We start from the raw sequence: 27,178 nt of genomic DNA, 5'->3' as shown, positions 1-27,178 counted from the left end.
ATAATTTGGAAAAAACAGCAAAGCTAATAATAATGGCTAATACCTGTTGGATTTCTGATCAGGTCATGGACTGGTTATTACTAACACAATGTTCCAACATAAAAATATGCACAAATTCACATGGAGAGAAGAGGCAAGGAATAAGAAAAGTCTCATTGACTATGTTATTGTTGACTGTGATGTTTTCTCATGGTGCAGGACACTAAAGTGTGCAGAGGATTTCAAATTGGAAGTGATCACTGTTTAGTCTAGAGTAGGATAAAATTGAATTTCATACTGAAAAGAAGAACATGTAAGAAAGTTTTAAAGTGAATAAAAGTTGAGCAGCTCTCATAAACTACAGACTAAAATACATAAACATTCAAGAAAAAAAATGACAGTTTGAGAATAGGAACCAAACCTTGGAGATTCAGTGGCAAATCCTGAAGAAAACACTGATTCAGCCAGAGAGGCATGTGGCAAGGTTGTCTGCAAGGATAGAAAAATCAGAACTTCATGGTAGACATATGAAGTTAAAGAGGCAGTGAACGAAAAGAAGAAAGCATATCAGAAGTTCCTGGTAAATATGTCAGCTAGTGCTCTTAGAGAATACAGAGACAAATGTAAGAAAGGCATGTAAGGAACTAGTTTGTAAAACTAGTTTAACAAAAGTTAATCAAAGACTTTGGTAAGAGCATAGAAAATAAATAATAGCAAAGTGCAAAATATTCTAGAGGTTGTTGAAAAATCTCAGAAATGAAGAAAAAAGTGCTGTAAAAAGGAATTAGAGATGATGAAGGTGACATGAAAACTGAAAAAAAAAAAAAAATGTATGGAGTAATTATTTGGTAAGAGCATAGAAAATAAATAATAGCAAAGTGCAAAATATTCTAGAAGTTGTTGAAAAATCTCAGAAATGAAGAAAAAAGTGCTGTAAAAAGGAATTAGAGATGATGAAGGTGACATGAAAACTGAAAAAAAAAAAAAATGTATGGAGTAATTATTTTGAAAAATTGCAAAATGAAACAATCAGTGACAGCACAGTTGTAAAAAACACTCAACAGACATGCAATCAGGGATACACATCCATACTTGAAGTAGAAAAAGCCATCAAAAGCACGAAATGTAGAAAGAGCTGGAGCAGATGATATTCGACCAGAAATGCTTGCTCAAGTATGGAGGAAGGAAAGTCTTGCAGTTGCTGAACTGCATAGTTCAAGAAGGCTGGGACAAAGGAACAAATTCCAGATGATTGGAGTAGAGCTCTATTAGTACCCATACATAAAAAAAGGGAGATAAAACTGATTGTGAGAATTACAAAAAGGTATTTTCCTACTGATTATTCCTGGTTAGATTTATGCAAGTATACTTGAGAAACAGTTGAGAAGCTTGGTGAAGAACAAGGTGAATTCAGGCCAAATATGGCTGTCAGGATCAGATTTTCATTCACTTTACAAATAGTTGAGAAATTGTGGGAATATAACAAACATCTGTATTTAAGTTTTCTAGATCTGGAAAAGGCATATGAGAAGGTACCAAGAGAAAAACTATTCAAAATGCTACAGTTGTATGGTGTCAATGGCGCATTATATCAGGCAATACTTAGTTTTTATTTAATTCAGCAGTTAGAGTTGAAAGAAATACAGGAAGATGGTTTGATGTTAAATCTGGCATCAGACAAGGATATACATTATCCCCTCTGTTATTCATTATCTATATGGATCACATTATGAAGGAAAATGGTATTAAACCTATCAAAATTGGAGATGTTAATCTCAGCTCTTCACTTTATGCAGATAATGTTATACTTCTAAATAAATCTGCTACAAGTCTGAAAGATTCCCTAACTAAATTAAAAAATGTTGCAATAGATTTGGTATGAATGTCAGCAATAACAAGCTCTAACAAGCTCTATTAGTTAAGGTAAGGTAAGGAAAATAGGCAGAAGCATTGAAATATTGACTGCATTGTGAATGGAGAACCTATAAAACAAGCAAAACATTTCAGTACTCAGGCACTAATTTTTGTGAAGATGGTAAATTGAATATGGAAATAGACAACAGAATCAACAAAACTGGTATGGCAGGAAGTGAATAAATTTGTAACAAGATAAATTTGGAATAAGAGAGAAATTATTTGAAATACCAAATTAGCTGTATACATGACAGTGTTCAAACCAATTTTAACTTATGGATCTGAGAGGTGGATTAGAAGTAAAATACTTGACGAAGGACTAGAGATCAGAGATATGAGAGTGCTGAGAAAGATTGCATCAATGGCAATATCATATTAAAAATGTGGATATTATTAAAGAACAACGTGATACTGTTAGCATAAAGGAATGTGTTAGCAGAGTTAATCTCAAGTGTTATGGTCGCTTAAACAGAATGAGAGAGGTAATATTAGCAAAACAAGTGTTCTCTGTCAGGTTGGAAGGAAAAAGACCCAGAGGAAGACCAAAGATATAGGTGGATTGATACAGTAAAAAGTGCATTAGAAGACAAAAATATGAGATCTGATAATATTGAAGTCTCAACAGCTAGCAGATTGATTTGGAAGAAAATTGGAGATAGGAAGTTAGTAATGATGCAAGTTTTCCATGTGGTACTATCATATCCTGTACACCCCTTGAGAGTACATGTCAGGAATTTGATGATGAAATATTCATAAAAATATAATGCTTTTAGATTCATCAGTAGTTCTAATGAACTTTTTTTTGTAGATATAATGAAAAATTTTATATCAAAGGCAAGAAATAATAATTGTAGTTACAGTAACAAAAACACTAATTCAACTAGGAAGGCATGTGAAATTTTTCAAAGGATTAAATTTAAAAAATAAATAAAACTTCACAGCAAACAAGTTAAAGCAGCAGTCAAAAATTAGAAAATGAGAATATCAAAAATTCATAGTAAAATATGTTGGCAGATGTCCAAGTGCTTACACTTGGATAAAGGATTAAAGCCAAAAAATATAATTTCTTGACATCTTTAATTTATAATATAACCAAGTGAAAAAAATTTCAACAAACTTAACAGATGTTATCAGTAGCCTTTGGTAAGAATATAGAAAATAAATATTAGCAAGCAAATTGTTCTAGAGGCAATGAGTAAAAATCAGACAATATGAAAACACAAAACCAAATGATATTCTGGATATCCAGAATAATTACTTTGAAAGATTGCTAAATGAAACAAAAAGAAGTCATAGAACAGAGAGAAAAATGTTCAAACAGGAATGCAATCAGGAGTACATAGCAATATTTCCAGTAGAAGTCAAAGGTCTGAAAGTGGAAATGCAGATGGACTTAATATTTAACCTGAAATGTGCTTATGTGGAAGTATAAAAGTTTTACAATGGCTACAATACATAACTCAGAAGGCATGATTCTGAATGATACCAAAACTGTTCAAAATCAAGATGTTGATATTAAAATCATGTTTTGCTAATTTTCATGCTAAATTACTTATGCAGTTTAGTTGAAGAATCCTGGAATCATGCAAAAGGTTTGTTAAATCATCATCTGCATAAAGCAAGAAGGATAAGTTCACCTAAACAAATCCGGGATTTTTCAAACAAACTGAAGAACTAATCTGGCATAAAAATCAATAAAATTAGTAAACTATTGTTAATGTCGTTGTTTCTCTCTATTTCTTAACTTATATATATACCTCTTTAACCTCTATTATCTCTTCTAATGTGTAGCCTAACTAGATTCTACCTAGGGATATTTCCTTTTCAGATACTGGCAAATTTATATTTATACTGTGCCAACCAGTATCCTATAATAGGAATTTATTCAAATTCAGGGAAATATTCCTAGATTCATTGGCATTCACTCTAACACACACACACACACACACACACACACACACACACACACACACACACACACACACTTAAATAGATATCGGTACTATTACAGTCGTGACCAATGATCTATTACCTAAACATATATATATCTAAAATTTCTCCCACTGTGGTTCTAATTTCATAAGTGGTAATTTGATATCTCAAATTCAGGCATGACTCAGGCATATGCAATAAAACACGTTTATTGGAACTAAATGACAATTACAACTAAATTGAATCAAAATGCTAAAACTTCTAAATCTCTAGCTCAGTTAAAATCTCATGCTAAGATAGTTAAACAATTCTAAATTAATCAAATGCACTCAGATCAAAATGTTAATCACACAAAACAACAGAAAGCAATGACAATATTACACTAAATTGAGATCCTCTCATGCATGCTATTCATAAAGACATCTTACACAACTTGTTATCTCGGTTAAGGTAATCTACTAAACAAAATACACTTATTACTTCAGTCACATACAATTAGATTCGTTCCTGACAATTCCTTGTCCAACAGAATTTGCTGTCTCAAAATACGAAATCTTATCAAAGTTCTCTAAGGATTGTCCACATAACTTAATCAAACAAAAATTTCTATCTTCTATCATTTCCGTAACAAATAACAAAGATCTCTACATTACCCAGTTCTTTCCAAAGGTCTATAAACTACCACGTGTTGTTCTGGTCATCCTTCGATCGGTTATTTCGGCACCTGGCTTATGGCTACGTCGTCCTTTCTACTGTTGCCAGACTCAAACTATTTTCTTCTGCGACTGAGGGCTATCTCTGCTCCTTTCCGATGGGACATCCAGCGATTGGCATGATTCTGCATAAGCTGATGATTCGCGTATGGCTCCGCGTGGTATTTTCTTCATAGTAATCAGGAAAACGGCCCGCTGTCCGCCATCACAGAACCCTGCCTCGTCCTTTCTCCAACCACTGATCAAGAATCCTCGAGATGAAATCCGGAACAAAAGAGGCCTGCAATATGGTGTGCATTGCCTTATATTCTGTGTTCTAGCGCCCACTTTTTGCTGAATTCCTTTTCACACGACCCTTAGTTTTAATGCCCTTAAGATGATCCTTACTCTCCCTATTGCTGTCTTCCAGGAAAACGCACTTACATTATTTTCCGCGTATGCTGTAGCCTCCAGTGTTATGACTGATACGTGCATTTCAGACGTGACTTTTGCACTGTTGCTCATTACCTGTCTGGCGACTTACGTTATTTGAGATAGCTTAATAGGACACAAATTTAAGCTAATATTTCTTTTACACAGAATCATTAATCTGACATAATTCTCTAGTTTAGTTTTCTGTTTTTTGACTACAAATATTTCTAATACAATTCACATATTAATACACATTTTCTTATACAACAAACCAGGTCTTTTCTTGCAGGTATTATCTTAAATTAGTTAGAATTTTCATGTTAGATTCTGAATGAACAACTTCTTAGAGAATCCTCCATTCAGGATCTAACACTATCAAAAGAGACAGAATCATGGACAATCTCAACTGAACCTATTGAACAAGTAAAATATTCAAGCACAATTTTTAGCAAAGATGAATTAAAGATGAAATAGACAGTAGAAAATATTCAAATTCCTTAAATTTATAAGGAATAAAAGAGAAACTAGCAATATACAAGAGTGTTCAAACCAATTTAACTTATGGATATAACAGCTAAACACTTGATCAAAAACAGTGGATCTGAGTTTTGAGTAAAATTAGGAGAGTGAATGGGTGGCATCAATGGCTGAATCATTAAAAATGAAGATATTAGAAAGGAATTTGACACTTAGCACTTAAGATTGTCTGAACAAAAGCTAATCTAAAATGGTATGGTTACGTGAACAGAATCAAAGACGAAAGAGTGGCAAAACAGATATCTGATGGCAGGGAAAATACCCTAAAAGATGGAAATATAAAGATCTGGAAAATAGGAATGTTGACAAGTGACAAGTGAAACTCCTCAAGGGCTCACTTTAGTGAGTATGGGCATGGCAAACCTGAGGTACCTGATGCTGGACCATGCCTTACTTCATGTAATATACATCTGTTATATTATCTGTAGACTGGTCCCTTCCCTTTTTTTTTCTTTCTTTTCTTCTTGTTACCGTCCCCCCAATGCTATTAGAGTATTCGAGGGCTAGGAGTGAATCTTTCCTATTTTGCTATTTCATCTTATGTGGAAAGGGCCTCTGCAACCCTACCACTTTCTTCTTGCAGTGACTTCACTCCAAAATGCTACTATGATTGTGCCTAATAACACATCTCATGCTGCATCGGCTGTCGCGCAGAATAATCAGAGCCGCATTCAGGGCTTAGGTAGAGGATCCTGTTCGAGAAGTATATTACAGTCTGCATTCAAAATTCAGTGATACTGTGAATGAGCAACATAGAATGTATAAGATTAATCTTAGAAAGGAATTTTACATAGGTACATGGAATGTCTGGGGTTTACAGATGGGTACTCTTGAGATTGTCTGTAAAGAGATGGATAGGTATAAAATTAACATCTTGGGAATTACAGAGACCAGATGGAATGGAGAAGGTCACTTCAAAAGACAGGATGGCAAGCTAGTTATTTACTCAGGTGGTGACTCAAAACATCATGGGGTAGCTGTGATACTGAAGACAACTCAGGCAAGAAGCCTTCTTGGTTATAACCCCATTAATGACAGGATACTCTCCATTAGACTTAAAGCTCAGCCTACCAATGTATCAATTGTGGTAGTTTATGCACCCCACACGGATAGGCCTGAAGAAGTCTATGAAAACTTACAAACTGTTTTGGACTGCCTACCAAGGACAGACATACTGTACATCTTAGGAGACTTAAATGCAAAAGTGGGAAAGAGTATGAGAGTCAGGCTGGAGTGTGGCATGTTTGGTCTGGGTGAATGTAACAGCCATGGTGAAAGACTGTTGGAATATGCCTGTGCTAACAGATTAGTTATTACCAATACCTGCTTCCAGAAACATCCACGACGGACCTATACTTGGACATCCAACATTGATAGGTCAAGGCACCAGATTGACTACATCCTGGCTTTCCAGTGGTGGAAGACAAGCATCTCTGATGTGCATACTTGTCCTGGAGCAGATTGTGGTACAGACCATCAGCTAGTAAGAGCCAAAGTAAGACTAAGACTCCGAAAACTTCCAGGTCAGTCACATTCCACTAGATTGGATGTTAGAGTAATTCCTAATGGATTCACAGAAGAAACATCAACTCAGCTGGATGTTTTTTTGGAGACCAATGAGGAAATCTCACCAGAAATGCTTTGGGAAGGAGTCAAGATGATAATACAGGATACAGCGAAGATGTATCTCAGCCCAATAAGAAAACCAAGAGACCCATGGATATCAGATTCAACATGGGAACTAGTCAAAAGAAGGCGGTTGGAAAAACAAAGACATACAGGGACCGAAGAATACAAGAGATTACATAGAAAAGTCAGAAGAGCCATCAAGCAGGACAAGGAAAAGTTCTATACTAATAAATGTGAAGAAATAGAGTTCCAGATGAGAAGGCATAATTATAAAAGGATGTTTTATTTAGTTCGTGACTTAAAGCACAAGTTCAAGCCTAAATTGAATGTCATCAAAGACAGGAATGGATCATTACTAACAGAAGAGTTGGAAATCAAAAACAGATGGAAAGAATACTGTGAGAAACTGTACAGCAGAGTGGATAAAGAAAATGTGGAGTCCTCCCACCAAGAAAATTTTGATTTGGAACCTCCTCCACTTAGGTATGAAGTTGAAAGAGCAGTTAAGCAGCTCAACAGCAATAAGGCCCCAGGTGCAGCTGAAATCCCAGCAGAGTTAATTAAGGCCACAGGGGATGGAGGGATAAGTGTTTCGTAGATTGATTACAAGGATATGGGAGACAGGATCATGGCCTAGAGACTGGAAGAAGCCAGTTTTCATACCACTACACAAGAAAGGTGATATGAAGGCATGCAAGAATTATAGAACTATTAGTTTGATATCTCATGCAAGCAAAATTTTATTAAAGATCATGCTAAATAGGATTGCGGCCAAAGTTGAGGCAGAGATGCCAGAGGAACAAGCAGGTTTTAGGAAAGGTAGGGGGCACCAGAGATCAGATTCTTTGCCTTAGATAGATCATAGAAAAATATAAAGAATTCAGACTCCCTCTGGTAATGTGTTTCTTAGACTACTCTAAAGCTTTTGACTGTGTTGAGCATGTGAAACTGTGGGAAGTAATGAAAAGAATGGGTTTTCCTCAACACACTATCAGGTTGATAGCCAACTTGTATAAGGAGCAAGAAGCCACAGTAAAAACAGGTGTCGGATTGACTGACTGGCTTCAAGTTGGAAAAGGAGTTAGACAAGGATGTTTACTTTCTCCTCACTTGTTTAGTATATATGCAGAAGACATCATGCATGAAGCATTGGATGAGCTCAGGACGGGAATTACAATAGGAGGTAGATTGATCAGTAATCTGAGGTATGCTGATGATACAGTACTCCTTTGTAATGACATGGAAGAACTAGGACTAATTCTTGACAAAGTTAACAAGATCAGTAATAACAGAGGACTTCAACTCAATTCTAGCAAGACAAAGATCATGGTTCTTAAAGGAAAAACAAACAGAAAAGCTCTTGAGAAACAAATGTATCTTAATGGAGAAAGAATTGAGGAAGTCAGCAAGTTTGAGTACCTGGGATCCATTATTAATGTGAAGAATTGCTGTTCAGAAGATGTCAGAAAAAGGTTAGGAATGGCTAAAACAACAGTCAGAGACCTGTCTAAAATCTGGAAAGATGGATCTATCTCCATGGGAACAAAGTTGAGGATTCTGGATGCGGTTGTTTTTCCAACAGCGACTTATGGATGCGAGACTTGAAACCTAAAGGAGTCAGATAAGAAACGGATATCTGCTTTTGAGATGTGGTGTTACAGAAGGCTGTTGAGGATATCATACACTGAAAGGCATACAAATGAATGGGTGTTAGAAAAGATTAGTAGAACTTTAAGGCTCCTTAAGGATATTGACAGAAGAAAGTTAAAATATTTCGGACACATAGAAAGGATGGAAGGAGGACTTCTCAAAACAGTAATAGAAGGTAAAGTTCCTGGAAAAAGAGGCAGGGGTAGACCATCAATGAGATGGATGGATGGAGTGCATGGAGTGACTGATCTTCAGAGAGTTGAGGCTGCCAGAAGGGCAAACAACAGGACTACATGGCGAGGCCTAGTGTGGAACATCATCGAGCATCGGAGTGACCATACGGCATCTGTAGATACCCAGTGAACACAGAAGAAGAAGACAAGTGAAAAACTAAGCTGGACAACCATCAAAAGAAGATTATTACCAATGTAAACTTAATCACATGGTATCCTCAATACCAATTGAGGACACATAACAGGAAATTGATTCAAAATTTAAATTCTTGTTATATATCATGAACTTTTTTTATATAAGAATAAAAAAATTGGCGATACTCAAACAGCAACAAGAAATATACATACCTATAAATCCATTTACTACTACTGAGGCACCCATATCTTGTACATGTCTCAGAATGAGAGGTATAATCATGCTGATGCCCAAGAGATCCTAAAGAATTAAATACGGAACCACATTTAATATGAGTATTACACACACACACGCTTAAAATAAAATACAACTGTTTTTAATATAAAAATTGCTATATAATACAGGATATTTCTTACAATTCTCAGTTTCAAATGAGAAGAGCTACCTGTAGTTTTTTTTTGTTTTTTTTACTATGAAATCTGCTTCCAATCTAAATATTGGATAAGTAGCGATAATGTTTGCCAGAATGAAAATCTTCATTCAACCTCAGCTCATAGGGTCTCAATAATGCCCTATTGTTGGAGAGACCCCAGTTGGTATGAATCTCATTCAGGACATGAACTTGAATGAGGGATTTTCAACTGAAGACAAGTTAATCTCACATGAAAGCAGAAAGATTTTTCCAACTGGAAATGTTTTTATCATCAAAAGAACATACAAAATTAGCAGACAAAATAGTGGCCTTAATTAAAGCCTTAGATGCTTCAGCCATAATTCCAAACAAAAATAACCTCATCTCACACCCCACCAAAAATTCCTCACCATTATTCAAAACTGTTCTCCAAGTGTGGCAAAGCTTAATCAACAAAAAAATTTGGCTAATCTCACTCTTAAATTCCCTGATTCAGTAAGAATATGATTAACAAGGATGTCAGGATTAAATTCTCTCTCTCAGAGAGTGAGGAATGAATGGAATAGACTACTGTAGGTGATTATGGAAGGATGACATTGATTGGAGAAAATGGTATAAAGACAGCTGTTGCAGAATGCATGGTGGAGATACTTAATGTGCAGTTCATAAAGCTCTTTCAATCTTGTGAATGTGACTTGACTTCATGGAGAGATTGAGAGCAGTTGATGATGGGGAAGAGAGATTGACTGTAAGTGAGCAAGAGGTGTTTGGGGAGTTGAGAAAACTAGATGTAAATAAGGCTGTGGGACTTGATAATATATCACCGCGTATTCTGAAGGAAGGTGCCAGAGAGTTGACACCTGCCTTGACATATTATTCTAATATGAGTCTTGCCCTTGGTCAAGTTCCTAAAGAGTGGAAGGAGGGCAAGATTGTGCCACTTCATAAAGGAGGTGATCGAAATCAAGCATCAAACTATAGGCCAATCTGTGTGTCAGGTGTTGTGGTTAAGTTGTTGGAGAAGCTTGTGAGAACTAGGATCCAGAGTTGGGTAGACAACAATGGTATAATCTTTATGGACAGCATGAATTTGCTAAAGGGAGGTCATGTTTTAGTAATCTACTTACTTATTACAATAAAGTGACTGCTTCCTTGGACAGAGGAGAAGGATACACAGTAATATACTTGGATTTTGCAAAAGCTTTTGATAGAGTACCTTATGATAAGTTGACAGTCAAACTAGAGCAGATGGGGTTGGATATTAGATTAGTGCATTGGACTGGAGACTGGCTATCTGATAGGTATCAACAAGTTGTGTATGGGGGTGCGATATCCAGGAAAAGGAAAGTCACTAGTGGAGTGCCTCAGGGGTCTGTTTTAGGGCCATTACTATTTAACTTGTATATTAATGATACTGGCGAAGATTTGGATGGAGATATTCAGTTGTTTGCAAATGATGCAAAGTTGGGACGAACCATAAAGAGTAGTGAAGATGTTGTGGCCTTGCAAGAAGACTTGAATAAATTGAGTGATTGGGCACGGAAATGGGGATGCGAGTTCAATGTTGCAAAATGTAAGGTTTTAAAATTTGGAAAACAAAGATGGGATGCAGAATTTATGCTTGGTGAGAATATATTGTTGGAGGTAGAGGAAATAAGAGATCTGGGGGTGATAGTGGCTAAGGATGTAAAATTTAGGGGACACGTAGCCAAAATTGTGAAGACAACACAAAGGCTTCTGGGAATGATGCGGAGGGCACTGACGTGTAGAAGTAGGGAGATTCTTGTTCCGTTGTATAAGGCTTTGATTAGGTCACACATGGACTATTGTGCCCAGATTTGGTCACCGGGTTTTCAGAAGGATGAAGAGATGTTGGAAAGGGTCCAAAGGCGACTGACTAAGGTAGTTTCTGACCTCTAGAATGTTGAGTATGAGGAAAGATTGAGAAGATGTAATTTGCAGAGTCTGGTGGAGAGGAGGAAGAGGGGAGATATGATAGAGACCTACAAGTTGGTAAGGGGTTGTTATAAGATCAATGGTGCAGAAGTTCTACAGAGAATAGTGGGAGATCAGGGGAGAACCAGGGGTCATCCCTTGAAACTGTATAAAGAGGGTGTGAGTAGGGGAGCGAGAGGCAGGTTTTTTTCGTGCAGAGTTGTGAATGATTGGAATGCCTTGCCTGAGAGCGTGGTGTCTGCAAGGAGTTTGAGTGTGTTTATGACACAGTATGATGAGCTGTGTGTGTGATAAAAGGACCTCCCAGATAAGTCTTTGACTCCATGAGGTCTTGGGGTAATAATAATATAATAATTATAAATGCTGTTAGTGAAAACATTTAAGAAAGGGTACAAATGGTATTATGTGAATAATGGTTAGCATAGGCATCCTACAATGCATTTGTAGAATACAGATATTCCTGAAGAATGATAACAGAAAAGAAACCCATTTTAAATAAAGGAATGCTTACTTAATGGACTTATCTTTTTGTTACAACATGTTAATGTTCAAGGAAGGCTAGTATGTATTAATTGTATGTATTTTTTCTGACTAGTTTACTTGTTTTGTAAGATAAAAAACCAAAGTTTTCAAAATGAAAATCATACCAACTTTCCCTAATACTTTTCAAATTACAATGAAGGAACAGTGTCAAAAGAGTAAGAGTAATGTAAAGATACATGGTAGTAAAGCAAATATATTCTTCTGTGAAGTAATGCATCTAATTGGAAAGAAATAACAAGAAGCATTGTTATATACAACCAATATCCACTCAAGATGCACTCTAGTGGAGGCTGAAAAACTTCAGCTTGAGAACCTCCCAGATGGAATAAATTAACCTTAAACTCTCAGATGCAAAATGCTTCTAGGATTTCCATGGCGAGGGAACCAGTTTCTGGGACACATCCATGTTATTCCCATTTTAATTTCTTTCAATTTTTGAAGGTGCTTGATATGTTACATGGTGGATAATTCTGGTGAATCATCCACTATGCAAGTTCAGCCAAAGGAAGTCAGAATTAGGAGATTCCAAGCTGGATACTCTTCGAGATGGTATATCAGAGCAAAGATGCATACATTCTGACTTTGATCAGAATGAGTCAAAAACCAATTTGTTTCTTTTTATATAATTCCTCCACATATGAAAGGTCACTAGAATTATAACAGAACAGTGCCATGTGTAAGTAGGTTGAGATGAGATGAGCAGTGCATGAGGAAGCTGTAATTTGATCTTTGTTAGGAAAAGCAGATAAGGCTTTGCAGACTAGAGGTGATAATGGATACTGAAGTTTGAATTATGACCATATGTTTGTGAAGTGGATCTGGAAGGCTCTGAGGTTTGCTGTTGACCACTTGCACCAAGTATATTCCCCATACAACACCCGAGTTTTGATTGTCAGGGTGGCTGTTAGTAGCATCTGGTTTTCATACCAACATTTCTTGTTTATAAGGAATGGTCTGCACTTCATCATCCTTTTGGCGTTTTTCCTCCAGTTGACACAATCAACGACCTCGTTCCCACAGGGTGAAGGCAAGATCAGCACTCTTACACATGGAGATGGAGTGCTTTTGAATTTTTTTTTTACAGCTATTTACAGAAGTTATGTGATCTGATCTGTTTGTCAGTGTGTGCCACAGGTCACTTTAACCAGGAAGTTCATTCAATCTTTACATCTTCACATGGATCTAAATTTAGCAGAAGCACTTAACCTTTTGGGGGGAGGAAGATTGAAGTTACTTGTTTCAGTAAACTTATTAATATCCTCCTTTAGCATTGCATTCTGCTTCTGAGAAGTTGAGGATCAATGATTACCTAAACAGTCTTCACTTTTTGTAATAAAGTGTTAATTCTTCTTAAGGTAGAAAAGGGAGAATGACCCACCAACTTCTTTAATTATGTTACTAATTTCTTGACTAGAGAATAGATAGAACTGTCAATTCCTTCCACTATCAGTCTCAGGTATATATTAATTTTAAGGGAACTCACGTCTTCTGTGATGCTTTTTAAATCCTCAAAAGACAGAGAAATAACCACTTTCGGTAATTTTTTTTTAGTTTACTTGTGAATTTTGTTTTGTGGGACTTGTAGTAGACAGCATTGGTATCAGGATATCAGATACCAGTAGGTTCCTTTTTTTTTTTTATTTTCAGGTTATCTATTCTATTTAACAAAACTAACATTACTTTTGTTGATTTTTTTGATGAGCAATTCATTATTTTTTTTTTTTTTTTAAATTCTGGCCAGAACAAGATATTCAGTCCAAATCAAATTGATTTATATCGTCTATACAAAAAGTTCATTAACAATAATCAATATAAACTTCATATTAAAATTTTAATTAGCCTAAAACTATAATAAAATAAATTTATATATATGCATGAGAAATGTAATAGATTTATTAAATGTTTAATTTTTCAATTATAATAATAAAAATTAGCAATGGAATGACACTTCAGGAAAAAATAATATTCACCATATTAACTCAAATATAACTCACACTTTTTTTTCCCCCAAAATTAAAGTTAAAAAAATTGTGGTGCGAAATATATGCAGGGATTTTCAGAAACTAAAGTTTTCAGGAAAATACTGAAAATCAATATGACTTACCAAAAATCATCTATTCGCTACTGAGCCCCAAGAGCAGTTTCCTTGTGTGTGCATCATCAAAGTCATCTACCCAAATAGCATCATCTTCTCTCTCATCCAGGGCATTAGAGATGCTGGTTTTTAAAAAAAAAACTCTTGGCAATTATTTCTGGAGAAATCATTTCCCAAGCTCTCAAAATCCAGCTGCACAAGAGTTCTAATAATGGACTCTATGAAGACATGCATATGATTGGTGCAGTATTAACAAAAGATCACATGAGTCAATGACAAAAGGCAACCTGACAATTGTTGAGTTGAAATTCTGATTCTCTTCAACCGAATGCCAAAATATCTGAAACTGCCATAACAAATGTTTAGTTTTAACACTAAGGTGGTGTTTCGCCCATTTATCATTCCAACAAGACTTCTCATTACCATTTGTGTACCGCTTCTGTATTGCGCAGGTGAGTTCAACTGACACAAAGTTTCAACCTTTCAGTTGAATTTTATTGCTGCTTGCATGCCACTCCCACACACACACAAAATGGCATATTAGTTACAATTCACAGTAGAATTTTATTTGAAGTTAGCCTTTGTGATCTGTCTTAATGACATCGAAAATTTGGAAATGTTTGGACAATAATTTTTAGTTAGATACTGTGTTTGGTGGTACAATATACAGTTTTGCTCGAGTCTATACAGCATAGTTTCCGTGTGTGTGTGGGTGGGGGGGGGGGGGATCCGATTCATTAGTTAGTGCCGTTTTTATTCCAGTTGTCTCTAATTGTACTATTTGTTGACAAATATATTACACAGACTGCAAATGTCTGTACTTTACTCGGCGATACAATAAAACTAGTTTTTCTAGTTTTATTGTATCGCCGAGTTTTTCTTTACAATGGCTGTTGGAGAAGGTTTTGCTTATCATGGTGAGTGAGTTGCTATCACCCTGACTTGAATTCACTTAAACTTTTTTTTGTCTGCAAGGTATATGTGGGCAACTTTTTAATTTCTTTTTTCGTAAAGTAAAATCATGGGTGCGAGTTATACACAAGGGCAAGTTACATTCAAGTAAATACGGTATTACTCCTAGTTGAAAATCTGCTAGGTTTCCTAGCAAATATATTACACAGCAAATGTGGCTGTCAATGCCATTGTCAAATGTCTTGAACTTACACAATTTTGCAAAGCAATCCTCATTCCAGTTTCTTGAATTAATAATTACTTTTTCTTAGAATTTTAATATTTGTAGGTAGAGATATCCTCATGCAATTAATAGCACATATTGTCATATATGCTTACATTTTAAATATTGTCTATTTAGTTTATCTTGTCACCTGTGTGCATTGACGATGGCCAGAGCACCGATCTGAAATTCTGCAATTAACAATTTCTCTTCCCCGCTTACGTGTTTCCATTACTAATTTTAATTATTCTGTCAGCCATTTGTCTATATGTAATTCAATTCCTCATCAATTAGTTATAATTATAATAAAACATTAAAAATATCAAAATTCCAAATATGCACTCTCAGGACGGGAAGGTACAGAATTCTAGGTAGCACATGAAAAGTTAATATCTTTACTAACTTCTTAGTAACAATTTTCCTGAAAATTAATCTTATCTGTCAGGACTCCAATATTGGAAGAGCTTATATTTAGGTCTTACAAGGCATTTCTTACTCTATCAATCTACTAGATCTTGAACTTCCTCTGGCTATTTTCTGCAATTTTAGAATTAAACAACCATTTTGCTAACATTTCCTCTCTCTCTCCCATTCTGTTTAAGTGACCACATCATCTTAGATTACCTCAGCTTACCCATTAATGAATGCTAACAATATCAAATTCCTTCCCAATATCATTTTGAATGATTCTGCCATTGATACCACACAGAACTCTATTACACAAATTAGAACAAATGGGGATGGACATGACACTGGTTATGTTGATAAGAGTGACTGCTGGACAGACATCAAGAAGGGATATATGGAGGGGCAGAATGAAGGCAAAAATGGGTGACTAGTGGTGTGCTCCAAGGTTCAGTTGCTGGGACCACAACTGTAATTCGTGTGTGTACACACACACACACACACACACACACACACAGGTATCCCTTGCTTAACGCGAATTTGATTATCGCAGTGAAATTAATTGCGTTAAGAGTTTGATTAACGCGCCTTTAAATTTACCACGCAAAATCATGCTCGCGGCACGAGGCTGCTAGCCTCGTGTTCATCCAAATTCTCTTAATGATTTGTGTGAGAATGTGAAAGTTTTATTTGTGCCACCAAATCATTGCTACAACCCATGGACATGGGCGTCATTGCAACTTTCAAGCCTATTTTCTTAAAAAGAAATTCTCAAAGGCAGTAGAAACAACAACAGGAGAAAATGAGATTATGCTCCACGAATTTTGGAAAAAATTTAACATTAAACACGCAACTCAGAACATTTTGACTCGTGGGAGCAAGTGTCTTCTAGTTGCATGAAAGCTGTTTGGAAAAACCTTCTGCCAGAATGCGCTAATGACTTAGGTGGTTTTCAAAATCCTGTGAACAATGTGGTCAAAGAAATCGTTGCAACTGGTGAAGACCTCGGTTTTGATGCAGAAGATGTTAAAGAATTATTGGATTCAAATTCAAAAGATTTCAGTGACAACTATCTTCTTGAAATTGAACGATGCACATATGAAGACAACGAACAAATGGAATGTGAAGATGAGGTTCCAAAGGAAATAATAGTCAAAAAACTGGATGGAATATTTTGCAGTTTAGAATCGCTTAAGCAGCAAGTAATGGACATGGATCCAGATGTTAATCAAAGAATGTTTGTATGCTGAGGTCTGGAGAATCATTTTGCTTGTTATCGTAGAATTTATGCAGATAAGAAAAAAACTAAAATGACTCTTTATAACTTCTTTTGATTAAAAAAAATTGCAGTAACTAATGTAGGTACAAGTATTTATTAAACATTTACTTTGCATTCATTTTTTATCTTACCTAAAAGAGTAGCATATAAAACAAACTATTAGTACAGTAATCGGTCAGGGACAAACTGTACTTTTTATCACTGATTATTAGATTTGATTAACACGATTTTGATATACGCAGTAACATCGAGGATTAATTAACCGCGTTAATCGAGGGATACCTATATATATATATATATATATATATATATATATATATATATATATAGGAAACAACCTGAAAGAAAATCAGTTGTATGCTGATGATTCCATTGATGGAATGTACTACAGGAAACTGATAAAGCTAGATTTTAGAGGTGGTGGTGGTGGCAGACAGAGTTTAAGTTTAGAGGACATGTTACTACTATGCCATCTGATTACTTAGCTAAAGAACACACTAATGAGTAGAGATAAAGAGGTTGTTAATCTCTTTATAAGGCCTTGATACATCCACATCTGGATTACTGTGCTCAGGTGTGGTCTCCTGGGTTTCTTGGAGATGAGGAAGCAGTGGAGAAGATTCAGAAATGAGCAACCAAGATGATGAATGTCTGTGGAATGTTCCCTATGAGGATAGATTGTGGGTGTCTTGATTGCAGAAGTTGATTGATAGGAGAAAAAGAGGGGATATGATAGAAACATTTAAATTGCTTAAAGAGTTTTATAGGATTGATGCAGAGGAAATGTTTCAGCACTTGACTAGAGGGGGCCAGTGTGGTTAGTAGGAATTTGAGGACTAGATTTTTTGCTTGAAGAATTATGAATGGGCTGACAGATCAATTGCGAGTGCTTTGTCTGTTATAGATTGTGTGGATAGTTTTGGTTCTCCTGCAATGAGTCTTCAGACTCCATTGAGGTGCAATAAAAAAATACCATATGTTCACTCCCCTAAGTTAAAACTGGTTTGGACACTGTTGTTTATACTGCTAGTTTAGTGTTTTGACCAATTTCTCTCCTTATTCCATATAAATTTATTCAGCTGACTTCCTACCATACTAGCTTTGCTAATTCAGTTGTCAATTTCCATATTTAATTTGTCATCTTTATTTTCAACACATTTTCAACACTTCTCCACATTTTAGTCTTTGTCTCTTTTATTGCTAACTCGTATACTAAGTTTATTACATCAATTATTTAATTTATTCAGGGAATTCTACAGGCTTACACAGGATTTAATTAGCATAACACCATCTGCACAAAGTGAAGATGGCAGATTAACATCTCTAATTTTGATATCATATTTTATACCACTTTGCTAATTATACAAGGTCTAGTCTCCTGGGTTCTTCTCTGTTATTCATCTCCTGGATAGATGAATAACAGTGAAGATAATGTGCATCTTTGTCTCACATCTAATTTAACATCAAACCATCTTCCTATTCCTTCATGAATTCTAACTGCAGACCAGCAACTCAAACTATGTACTGCTTTGTAAAATGTCCATTTACACCATATAACTGTAGTGTTTTGAACAGCTTTTCTCTTGGCACCTTTCATATGCATTATTCCCATGATTTTGCAAACTGTCTTAAAATGAAAACCAGATTCTGAGAATATATGTTTGGCCTGAACCCAGCTTGTTCTTTTCCAAGTTTCCTTTCCATGATCTTACCCCTTTTACAAAATCTCACCAGGAACTCTGGTAAGTTTTTTTTGTAAGCATATTGGCTTCATAGCCTTAGTTGCTTCAGCCATAACTGCAAACAGTTCTAAGATATTTTGATGGACACCATTCCACCAAATTGATTGTTATTAGTTCTTCCACTTTCCTTCAAGTCCATAAACTTGAAGGAAAGTGGAACAACTAAACACTGGTCAACACCTATTCACTGTACAGTTCCAATTTTCTTCTTTCATTCTATCATCCTCTATGCTTTGGAACAATCTTCTGCACACATCCTTCAAAAAAAAAAAAAAAAAAACTAGAACCTACCAGTCATTCAAAAACATAACAGATTCCTTCTTTCTTCTTGATCACTTCCACTCTCTCTCACACACAGCACTGATGTGATTGATACAAGTTTCAATCTCACATGTAGGATTGACAAAAAATTTCTGCCCATGTATCCTCAAAGATACATGCCAGGAAATTATATTCAGCATGAAAATATACTGCACAGACATTCAGAAATGAAGAAATTTGTTTTCCTGATTTCGGAAATATTTGATTTCACTTAATATGTGGGACTTTATTTTTATAAAATGACTTTCTGTACTGATTGGCATGGAAACATTGTTCCTGATAAAACAAAAATGATTTGCTTCTTGAAATGCATCTGTCATCCTCGACTTTTTGACTTTGGATATTATTCCATTACCATAGTTCAGTGGCGTAGCTAGGGGGATGTGGAGGGGGCAGTCCACCCCAGGCAGCACTTTGAACTTTTGCACTTAATTCTAAAATACAGTCTCGAGAACTCAGTTCCAAATATTGTAATACTACTGTGAATTTTCCTCACAATTGCTGTAAGTGTTGGTAGTAGCGAGAGGGGTTTTTCTAAATAAAATAGATTAAGAATTACCTATGTTACTATGAAATAGACTTTGCCATTGTCATCGACGATTTTGCTAACAGAAAAGCAAGAAAAATAACATTTTAGAATGTTCAAGTTTTACTTCAAAAATAAACATATTGTTTTAATTTATTTTCCAATACATCGTTTTGACTTTTTGTAGTATTTCTGGTGTGTGTTGAGAGGGGCGGCAAAAGCTCTAGCTACGCCACTGCCATAGTTGTATTTGTTTTTTGGTCAATGTTCTTTTGAGATCAGACTTATTATTCTTCACAAGACTAATTTGTAAAAAAACACAAAATGAAATGACTGTGTGGGGGGGGGGGGGTCAATCATTCCATTTAAAACAGGTTTGAATCAGTTTTTATTGATGTTTACCAATATGCAGTATCTTAAAATTTATGCTTTAAGTATTAAATTTCACTCACCATTTTGGAAATCATTATTTCAACTTTTCCTCTAATATGAAATACCATGCATCCAGATGTTTCACCATCTTACCAATTTCTATCAAAACTTATTTTACAAATTCATTTATTTCTCTAAAGAACTGTATGCTATAATTTTGAGAGAGATTGGAAGTATCTGAAATCTAGTTCACTTTTGCACAGATAAATAGTTGAATAAAACTGATATATTAATAAAATACAAGCTTACCATATAACAAAAATTACTTGCATCTTACCAAAAATCCTATGGCATATATCTTATATGTATTTTCAATAACAAGATGGTTTCTATGATATTCTTGGGTGAACCTGGCTGATTTCCTTGAAAAAATCATATGCCCATTGTCCTTTGGGCCTGGAGTTCCATAATTGGTATTCTAAAATTATAACAAAAAATTTTAAGTTATAATTTTGTTAGTGATCAGAAATAATTGAAATCTAGTTCAAATATACAAGTATTTTTAAAAATACAGTATATATATTCCTTAATGTTACTATTATTTGCTTCTTACCTATCTTATCTTATTCTTACATATCCTATGGCATATGTAATGCATATTTTAGACTGTACAAAGGTTGCTATGTTATTCATGGGTATACCTGGTTGATTTTCTTGAAGAAATCATGCACCCACTGTGCTCTGGGCCTGTAGTTCTTGAACTGGCATTCTGCAGTATAAGCTCCTTCCTTCTACCTACTCTGGACATTTGAAATTTTAGAGAATTCCATTGACTCTTTATTGCTTGAGTATGAATTCCCAGAATATAGGGTCAACGAAAGTTTCTGAATTATACAAGCTTTCATGAATGTAACCCTCTTCTTTAGACAAAATGCCCACCAGCAATCAGATATTATAGTACCGGGAAGAATCTTCTCCTGAACAATAGTAAGTACTGTTGTTTTGTCTCGGTTCTCAACTGGAATGAAAAAGCATCTGCCTCTTCCTGTTTCCCGTTCAAGGGAACCAAAAATATACTTGCATTACATACGGTGCTCGTATCAATCTTCTATTTACGAACTTTGATTCATCAATTTCTACCATCCATCCTAGTCCTCCTGTCTGTTGTGTATTTCTTAATGCCCATTCAATACAAACTTCTCTACAGAAGGAACTCCAGTCTAAAAAAATACAACTACATGCGAGTTCAAATTTAATCAATGGAAATTTGGGATATGGTAAGTGAAGCCACTATACTGTGAAATACCCGACTGTCACCGGAAAACTGTATTTTTCAAGTCATGTTCCAAACCATCCGCTCCTTTTTAAAATCACAATGTAATTTCCTTTCTTTCGTGGGGAGTTCAATCTGATTTGGGGGGGGGGGGGGGACGACAGCGATATTCAATATTTTTCTTATACAAGTGCAATGTTCTGTTACAATAACCACACGCGATGTTTTCTTTCATAACATTGTGTTCACATAAAAATTTGAAATATTTATCTTCATTTTCAACTATCTCAATATATTCATAAACAGTTACCTCACAATTTCTAAATTCCTTTGACATTCCTGATGACACTGAGTTATTACATTTCCATGACGCGCTCGGCATCCGTTAGAAAATATCATCACCCATGTTTTTCCGATTACACTCTGGCCACGAAACACAAAATCCACTATCCTGTATTATGTATCGCGGAAACCTTACATCACATGATATGTAACGTTTGATAGAAGCTCTGGTCTGAGAGTAAATTTTGCTCGGTATCGTCTTTGGACTCGGAGCAATTTCTAAATTTTGGGAATTTTCTCTCTTCCCCCCCCCCTCCCCGAAAAAAAAATAGGGATTTGTAATTTTTTTTAACTTTTCTATAAATCCTTTATAGTATATCGTTTTTATGATTTATTATATGTTTTGCTATTCAAATACCAGTATGTTCAAGCACGCTACCACCTCGTTTTTGAATCAATTATGCTTCTAAGTTATTCCGATAGATGTCAGATGGAGTGTAGATAGGGGTTATTTATTACACAGTCCAACACAATTTTTGCTGACTTTTATATGAGACTTGTTTTTTACTAATTTGGGTGCGCTGATTTCAAATATCAAACCCATTTTTCTCTATCACGTCAGGCATTTTCTTTTTGCTAGTTTGTAAGTTTTTAATATTTTTAAGGAGGCAGTACTATTTAGAGGATCAAAAAAATCGATTTTTTAATATTATTTTCTGAAAGTATGTACTTTTAAAAATCTGTTCCTAACTTTTTATCAAGACATTCGAAAAATTCCGAAGATATAGCCTATTATTCAAAGCGGTGCGCAGATCAGAATCGGAGCGCTCACCGCTCTCGCTTGTTAGTAAACGAATAAATGCGTAAGAACCTGCAATAGCACGTACTGGCACTTTGAATGCGAGAGAGGCCGATAATTAGATACATAACTACTTAACAATATTCATTAAAAATTACAAGAATATTTATAAAAAAATAACAATTTTGCTTACACATGAGTTTCAGGGAATAAATTTCTGTTTGTAGCAATTTCTGCTGTGTGTTCTGTTTTGGCAATCCCTTTGAATACTCCAACAGTAGTCGGCCATCATGTGAGAATCCCATCTTCCTTGGTACCGATCTTCTATAGTTTTTAAGTCTTGACAAGCGAGAGCGGTGAGCGCTCCGATTCTGATCTGCGCACCGCTTTGAATAATAGGCTATATCTTCGGGAATTTTTCGAATGTCTTGATAAAAAGTTAGGAACAGATTTTTAAAAGTACATACTTTCAGAAAATAATATTAAAAAATCGATTTTTTTGATCCTCTAAATAGTACTGCCTCCTTAAAAATATCAAAAACTTACAAATTAGCAAAAAGAAAATGTCATAGAGGAAAAACCTGACGTGATAGAATAAAATGAGTTTGATATTTGAAATCAGCGCACCCAAATTAGTAAAAAAACAAGTGTCAGATCATAATCAGCAGAATTTTTTTTTTTTTTTTTTTTGTTGGCCAGTGTTATTATTACATAGGCTATATTTTGTTTGTAATGAGCTCAACGTTTAGCATGATTTAATACTGAATAACTAAACAAATTATTTAAACAAGCGAACAAGAACATATAACAAATAGGTATGAACCCATGAAGTCGTTGTTAGGAACGAAGTCATCTAACACTCCATTCAGGAACGTTGTTCGGTATATGCAGCTGCGGCATCCACCTAAGCCAGCGCTTCCCAAACTGTGGGACGTAGGCTTTGTTGAGAGAGAGAGGGGGGGGGGGGGGAAGAAATAATGAAAACAAATTTTAAATGTTTTAAGACTAAGTAGATTTTTTTTATCTTAAAAGAAACATATTTAATTTTTATTATTTCTTTTTTGTTATTTTTTATATTTTAATGGAAAAAATCACACATTGGTGTGGTTCACAAATTTTGCTTCCTGCATATTTCGGTGCTTATTGAATATTAGTAAATATATGCTTATTCATATAAGTTCATTTCAAAACAGAAATCTAAAAATTGCAGTTTCAAATAGTTCACCTGGTATTGACGTTTTGTGTAGCAGTATTGAAGCACATCCATCACATTAAATTGTTATTAAATAATTACCTTGTTTATTACTAATCGTTTTACGTTTCATGTGCTTGTACTGAAAATGTACAATACAGGTAACCCTCGTATAACGCGGTACTTATACAACGCGGTCTACAAATTATAGTTACCCTTTATCTTTTCATATATTTTTCACCGTTCGACTTTAAAATCAAATTTTATCTTCTTTAAATTTGCGTCTGCCCGTATCGTGGATGTAGTTATAAGTCATCATCATCATCACGAACCATGGGCTCACTGCCCGTTGATGTCTGATGCCTATTGTTATAAGTAGCGAATTTATATTACGGGAAATACCCTTTAGCACGCATGCACTTCAATTGTTTACAGTATAAAGTGTTTATTATTGAAAATTATCTTCGTTTTCTACCAGGAAAGGGCATTAAAGATCATAAGTGTGTTAATCTCAAGCTGGGCACTTTATTTTCTGGTGAGTTACATACAATATTTAATGCTTTCTTATGTAAAAAAAAAAAAATATCTTTATAGTAATGGCCACTTAGTGGGCTTTTGCGATATGGTTGAAAACGAAATTAGTGAATTAATTGAAGACGAAACAGATTTAAATGAGGAAGAAATGGTACAATTAATAGATGACGTCGAACCAAATGGCGGGGAAAGTGCTGCCAAAGATTCTGATTGTGATGAATCCGTTAAACAATTCAGTTTAAAGAAATTAGCAAAAGGATTGGACTTGGCAAGAAAGTTATTTTATGGATAATGATCCCTCAATGGAGCGTTCCGGAAAATTCAAGAGACAATTGGATATTTGTTTAGCTCCATATTATGAACTTAATAAAAAATTGCACATAGTCGTAAGCAAGATCTTATTACTGATTTCTTGATAACTAAACCAGCCGAAGTATTATGCAATGAGAATTATACAAATGATGTCCAAGAGATTTCAAATGATGAAGACGTCCGTCCAATCGTAAATAAAGAACATCTACAAAATGTTATTTTTGAAGACAGTGATGACAATTAAAATATACACTTCCTTTTATTTTTCCTAAAACATTTATGAATTATGTGCAATGAAGTTTACGTAAAATTTGTAATTTTATAAGTTTATACTATGTATTTTTTCGTAGTTTATGTTTTCTTAACTTACATGAATTACCTGAATTAAATAAAAATATATTTTTGTTGGGTATGTCGTTATTTATATAATTAAAAAAAAAACCGATTTCGGAAGAACATAACCCTACTTTTTCTATGTGATCTGAGTCTCGCATAGCGCGATTTATATAACGCGGCATTTCTATGGAACTTAACATCCGTGTTATACGAGGATCACCTGTATATCTATCTGTATAAAAATATAAGATAATGTGCCATGTCAAATGAGTATGTAAGATGCTAAAAATGTAATATTTGCATTTGATTTTTGCAATATTCGCTGTGTATGTTTTGTGTTGAATATAAACACAATAAATATTATAATAATATATGTCTATATTACGATTTTGTTTCGAGGGGGGAGCGTGAAATATTTTAATTTTTCCAAAGGGGGCCCTGACATCCAGAAGTTTGGGAGTCACTGACCTAGGCTATCTATTTTGATACAATTTCAAAAAATATGTACAATTAAAAAAATACACTGTCCAGGTTTATTAGGAATAAATATAGATCATTTATTACAAATTGTGTTATTCAAACGAGAATGAGTTGGTTGTTAAGATTAAGAAAAAGTTTCTTTATTATTTTATTGTACTAATATGATTATTAGTAGGAGTTTGGTTTTCTCTGATGAAATAGTTTCCCTTTATTAGCATTTATTTTTCTCCTAATGAATTACATTTTAATATTGATCATTATATTCTGTATTCTTGTTTATATTATGTTTCACATTATGTGTTAATGGTGCTGTGTAGTTCTGTGGAAACAGTTCTAGCCTAAGACCAGGGGTATAGTCGGGCCAGGTACTTTTTTAAAACTATCAAAATTTTTAAATTCATTATAATAAATTATAAGAATTATAATAATGAGACTTATAATGCAGTTCCAGCTTTCGGTCAAAAAATAGCAGCTTGCCGCTATTATTATATTATCTAATATAATAAAGTAACACGTAAAAAACACAGTGAAATCTTTAATTAGTAAAAAGAACAGATATATCGTACTAAAAATAATAGTACATCTTCAGTGTCTGTAACAGTAATAGGAATGGAATACAAGCAAAACGTTCGGTGGATCACCTATTAAAATACAATTGTTACCGCGTGCTAGGAAATAATAGAAATAACAAATTTAATCTATTAAGATAAATGGTTTTTTTACATAAGATAAAAATCTCCCAGATCTTTGAGAGAGACTACAGTCATTTCCATTTAAATTCGGTCGGTATAAGATAGTTTCACAAATTTCTTTGAATAAGCGTTCATATTTGAATCTGCATCTATGGAGGGGAACTGCTTTATCCCACTGGATACTATGAGTAGAGTCAATACTGTGATGCGCCAGACCAGACTTCAGAGGTTTGTAATATTGATTATAACATTTAGTATTAATATTGAATATAATATTTAGGCCACCGCTTACAGTAACCACCTCCACTTCTCTTCCAGTTTGACCACACGTAGAGAACCATTTACAGTTGTAGTCATTAAAGTCACCAAGAAAGATGAATTTAGAGTAAGGGATTTGGATTGCAAGAAATCAAATTTCATGGATAAGAAGTTAGACAGGTCAAAATCATTTAATAATTTGAGGAATAGATGATCGAGACAATGAGTCAAGAAAATCTTAAGTCATGGAAGCTCAAAAATGGAAGATTCAAGATTAAACATCTTTTAGGGAGGAATATGAATATCGGAGCGCATAACGCACAAATACCTCCCTCACAGCAGAAGCAATTAGACAAATTTGGCAGCTGAGATTAGTTGTTGTAGCAGAGATTGTGTTTGTTCAAAATGTCTGTTTTTTGACCCAAAACACCTCTGTGGGTGATGATGCTTAGCACTTAGATACGTGGTGTTTATACTACGAATGTTCGTAAAGTGAACCCCCCCCCCCAACCTCTAGGCACGACTTGGTAGCGTAGATGGCGACAAGATTATGAACCCATGATCAGGAAACCTTCTAAATGCGTTGCCGTGTAATTCGATCCTGTGTGATAGCCAGCCTGCTTTAAAGCTATACTCTCGAAAGGACAAGGTTATTGATCAGTGGAAGGTCATTTATGAATAAGAGAGCAGAGGGATAGGTAAGAAAACAAAGCGGTGGTAAAATTCTGCATTTGCAAGAAGTTCAAATGCAGAATTGCATTTGAACTTCTTGCCACCATCATAAAGAGAGAATGCCACCATCATAAAGTGCAATTGATCATCTCGAGAAAATCAGTTATCAAATTTCAGAGTGGAAGGTGGAGGACCTTTAAGGCCCTTATGTCAGACAAGCTCCCTTCTGAAGAGATACGTTTCATCAACTATTTTATAATTAACTTGAGTTGTGAAATAATCAGTTTATAGAAATCCATCCAGGAAGGAAAAAGGAAAAGTGAAATCCGCTCAAGAAATGAAAACCAATACAGGGAGGAGGATGGAAGATGATTATAAGGTATCATTTT

At 34.9% G+C, this 27,178-nt stretch overlaps 1 protein-coding gene across 2 annotated transcripts in view; it reads right to left on the bottom strand.

Moving 5' to 3' along the window:
- The window catches only part of LOC150094379 (solute carrier family 67 member A2-like), a 64,894-nt gene extending 43,215 nt beyond the window's left edge, over nt 1-21,679 (bottom strand). Inside the window, exons 1-3 of one of the 2 annotated variants that reach the window (XM_090412078.1) lie at nt 21,543-21,679; nt 20,297-20,437; nt 9,347-9,434 (exon numbers count right to left, since the gene is read on the bottom strand). In XM_090412078.1, the coding sequence (XP_090268204.1) occupies nt 9,347-9,434; nt 20,297-20,437; nt 21,543-21,614 (301 nt within the window). In that variant the 5' untranslated portion in view covers nt 21,615-21,679. Of the gene's footprint in view, nt 1-9,346; nt 9,435-20,296; nt 20,438-20,572; nt 21,379-21,542 lie in introns of those variants that run through there. The other variant, XM_090412080.1, reaches the window with a different exon arrangement.
- Between the last annotated feature and the right edge of the window lie 5,499 nt (nt 21,680-27,178).

Source organism: Typopeltis vanoorti, chromosome 22 (assembly GCF_054136105.1).
Source record: "Typopeltis vanoorti isolate ZY-2024b chromosome 22, IOZ_Tvanoo_1.0, whole genome shotgun sequence".
Taxonomy (NCBI): domain Eukaryota; kingdom Metazoa; phylum Arthropoda; class Arachnida; order Uropygi; family Thelyphonidae; genus Typopeltis; species Typopeltis vanoorti.
The sequence above is the reverse complement of the archived record's forward strand: the minus strand, read 5'-3'. Positions and strand labels throughout refer to the sequence as shown.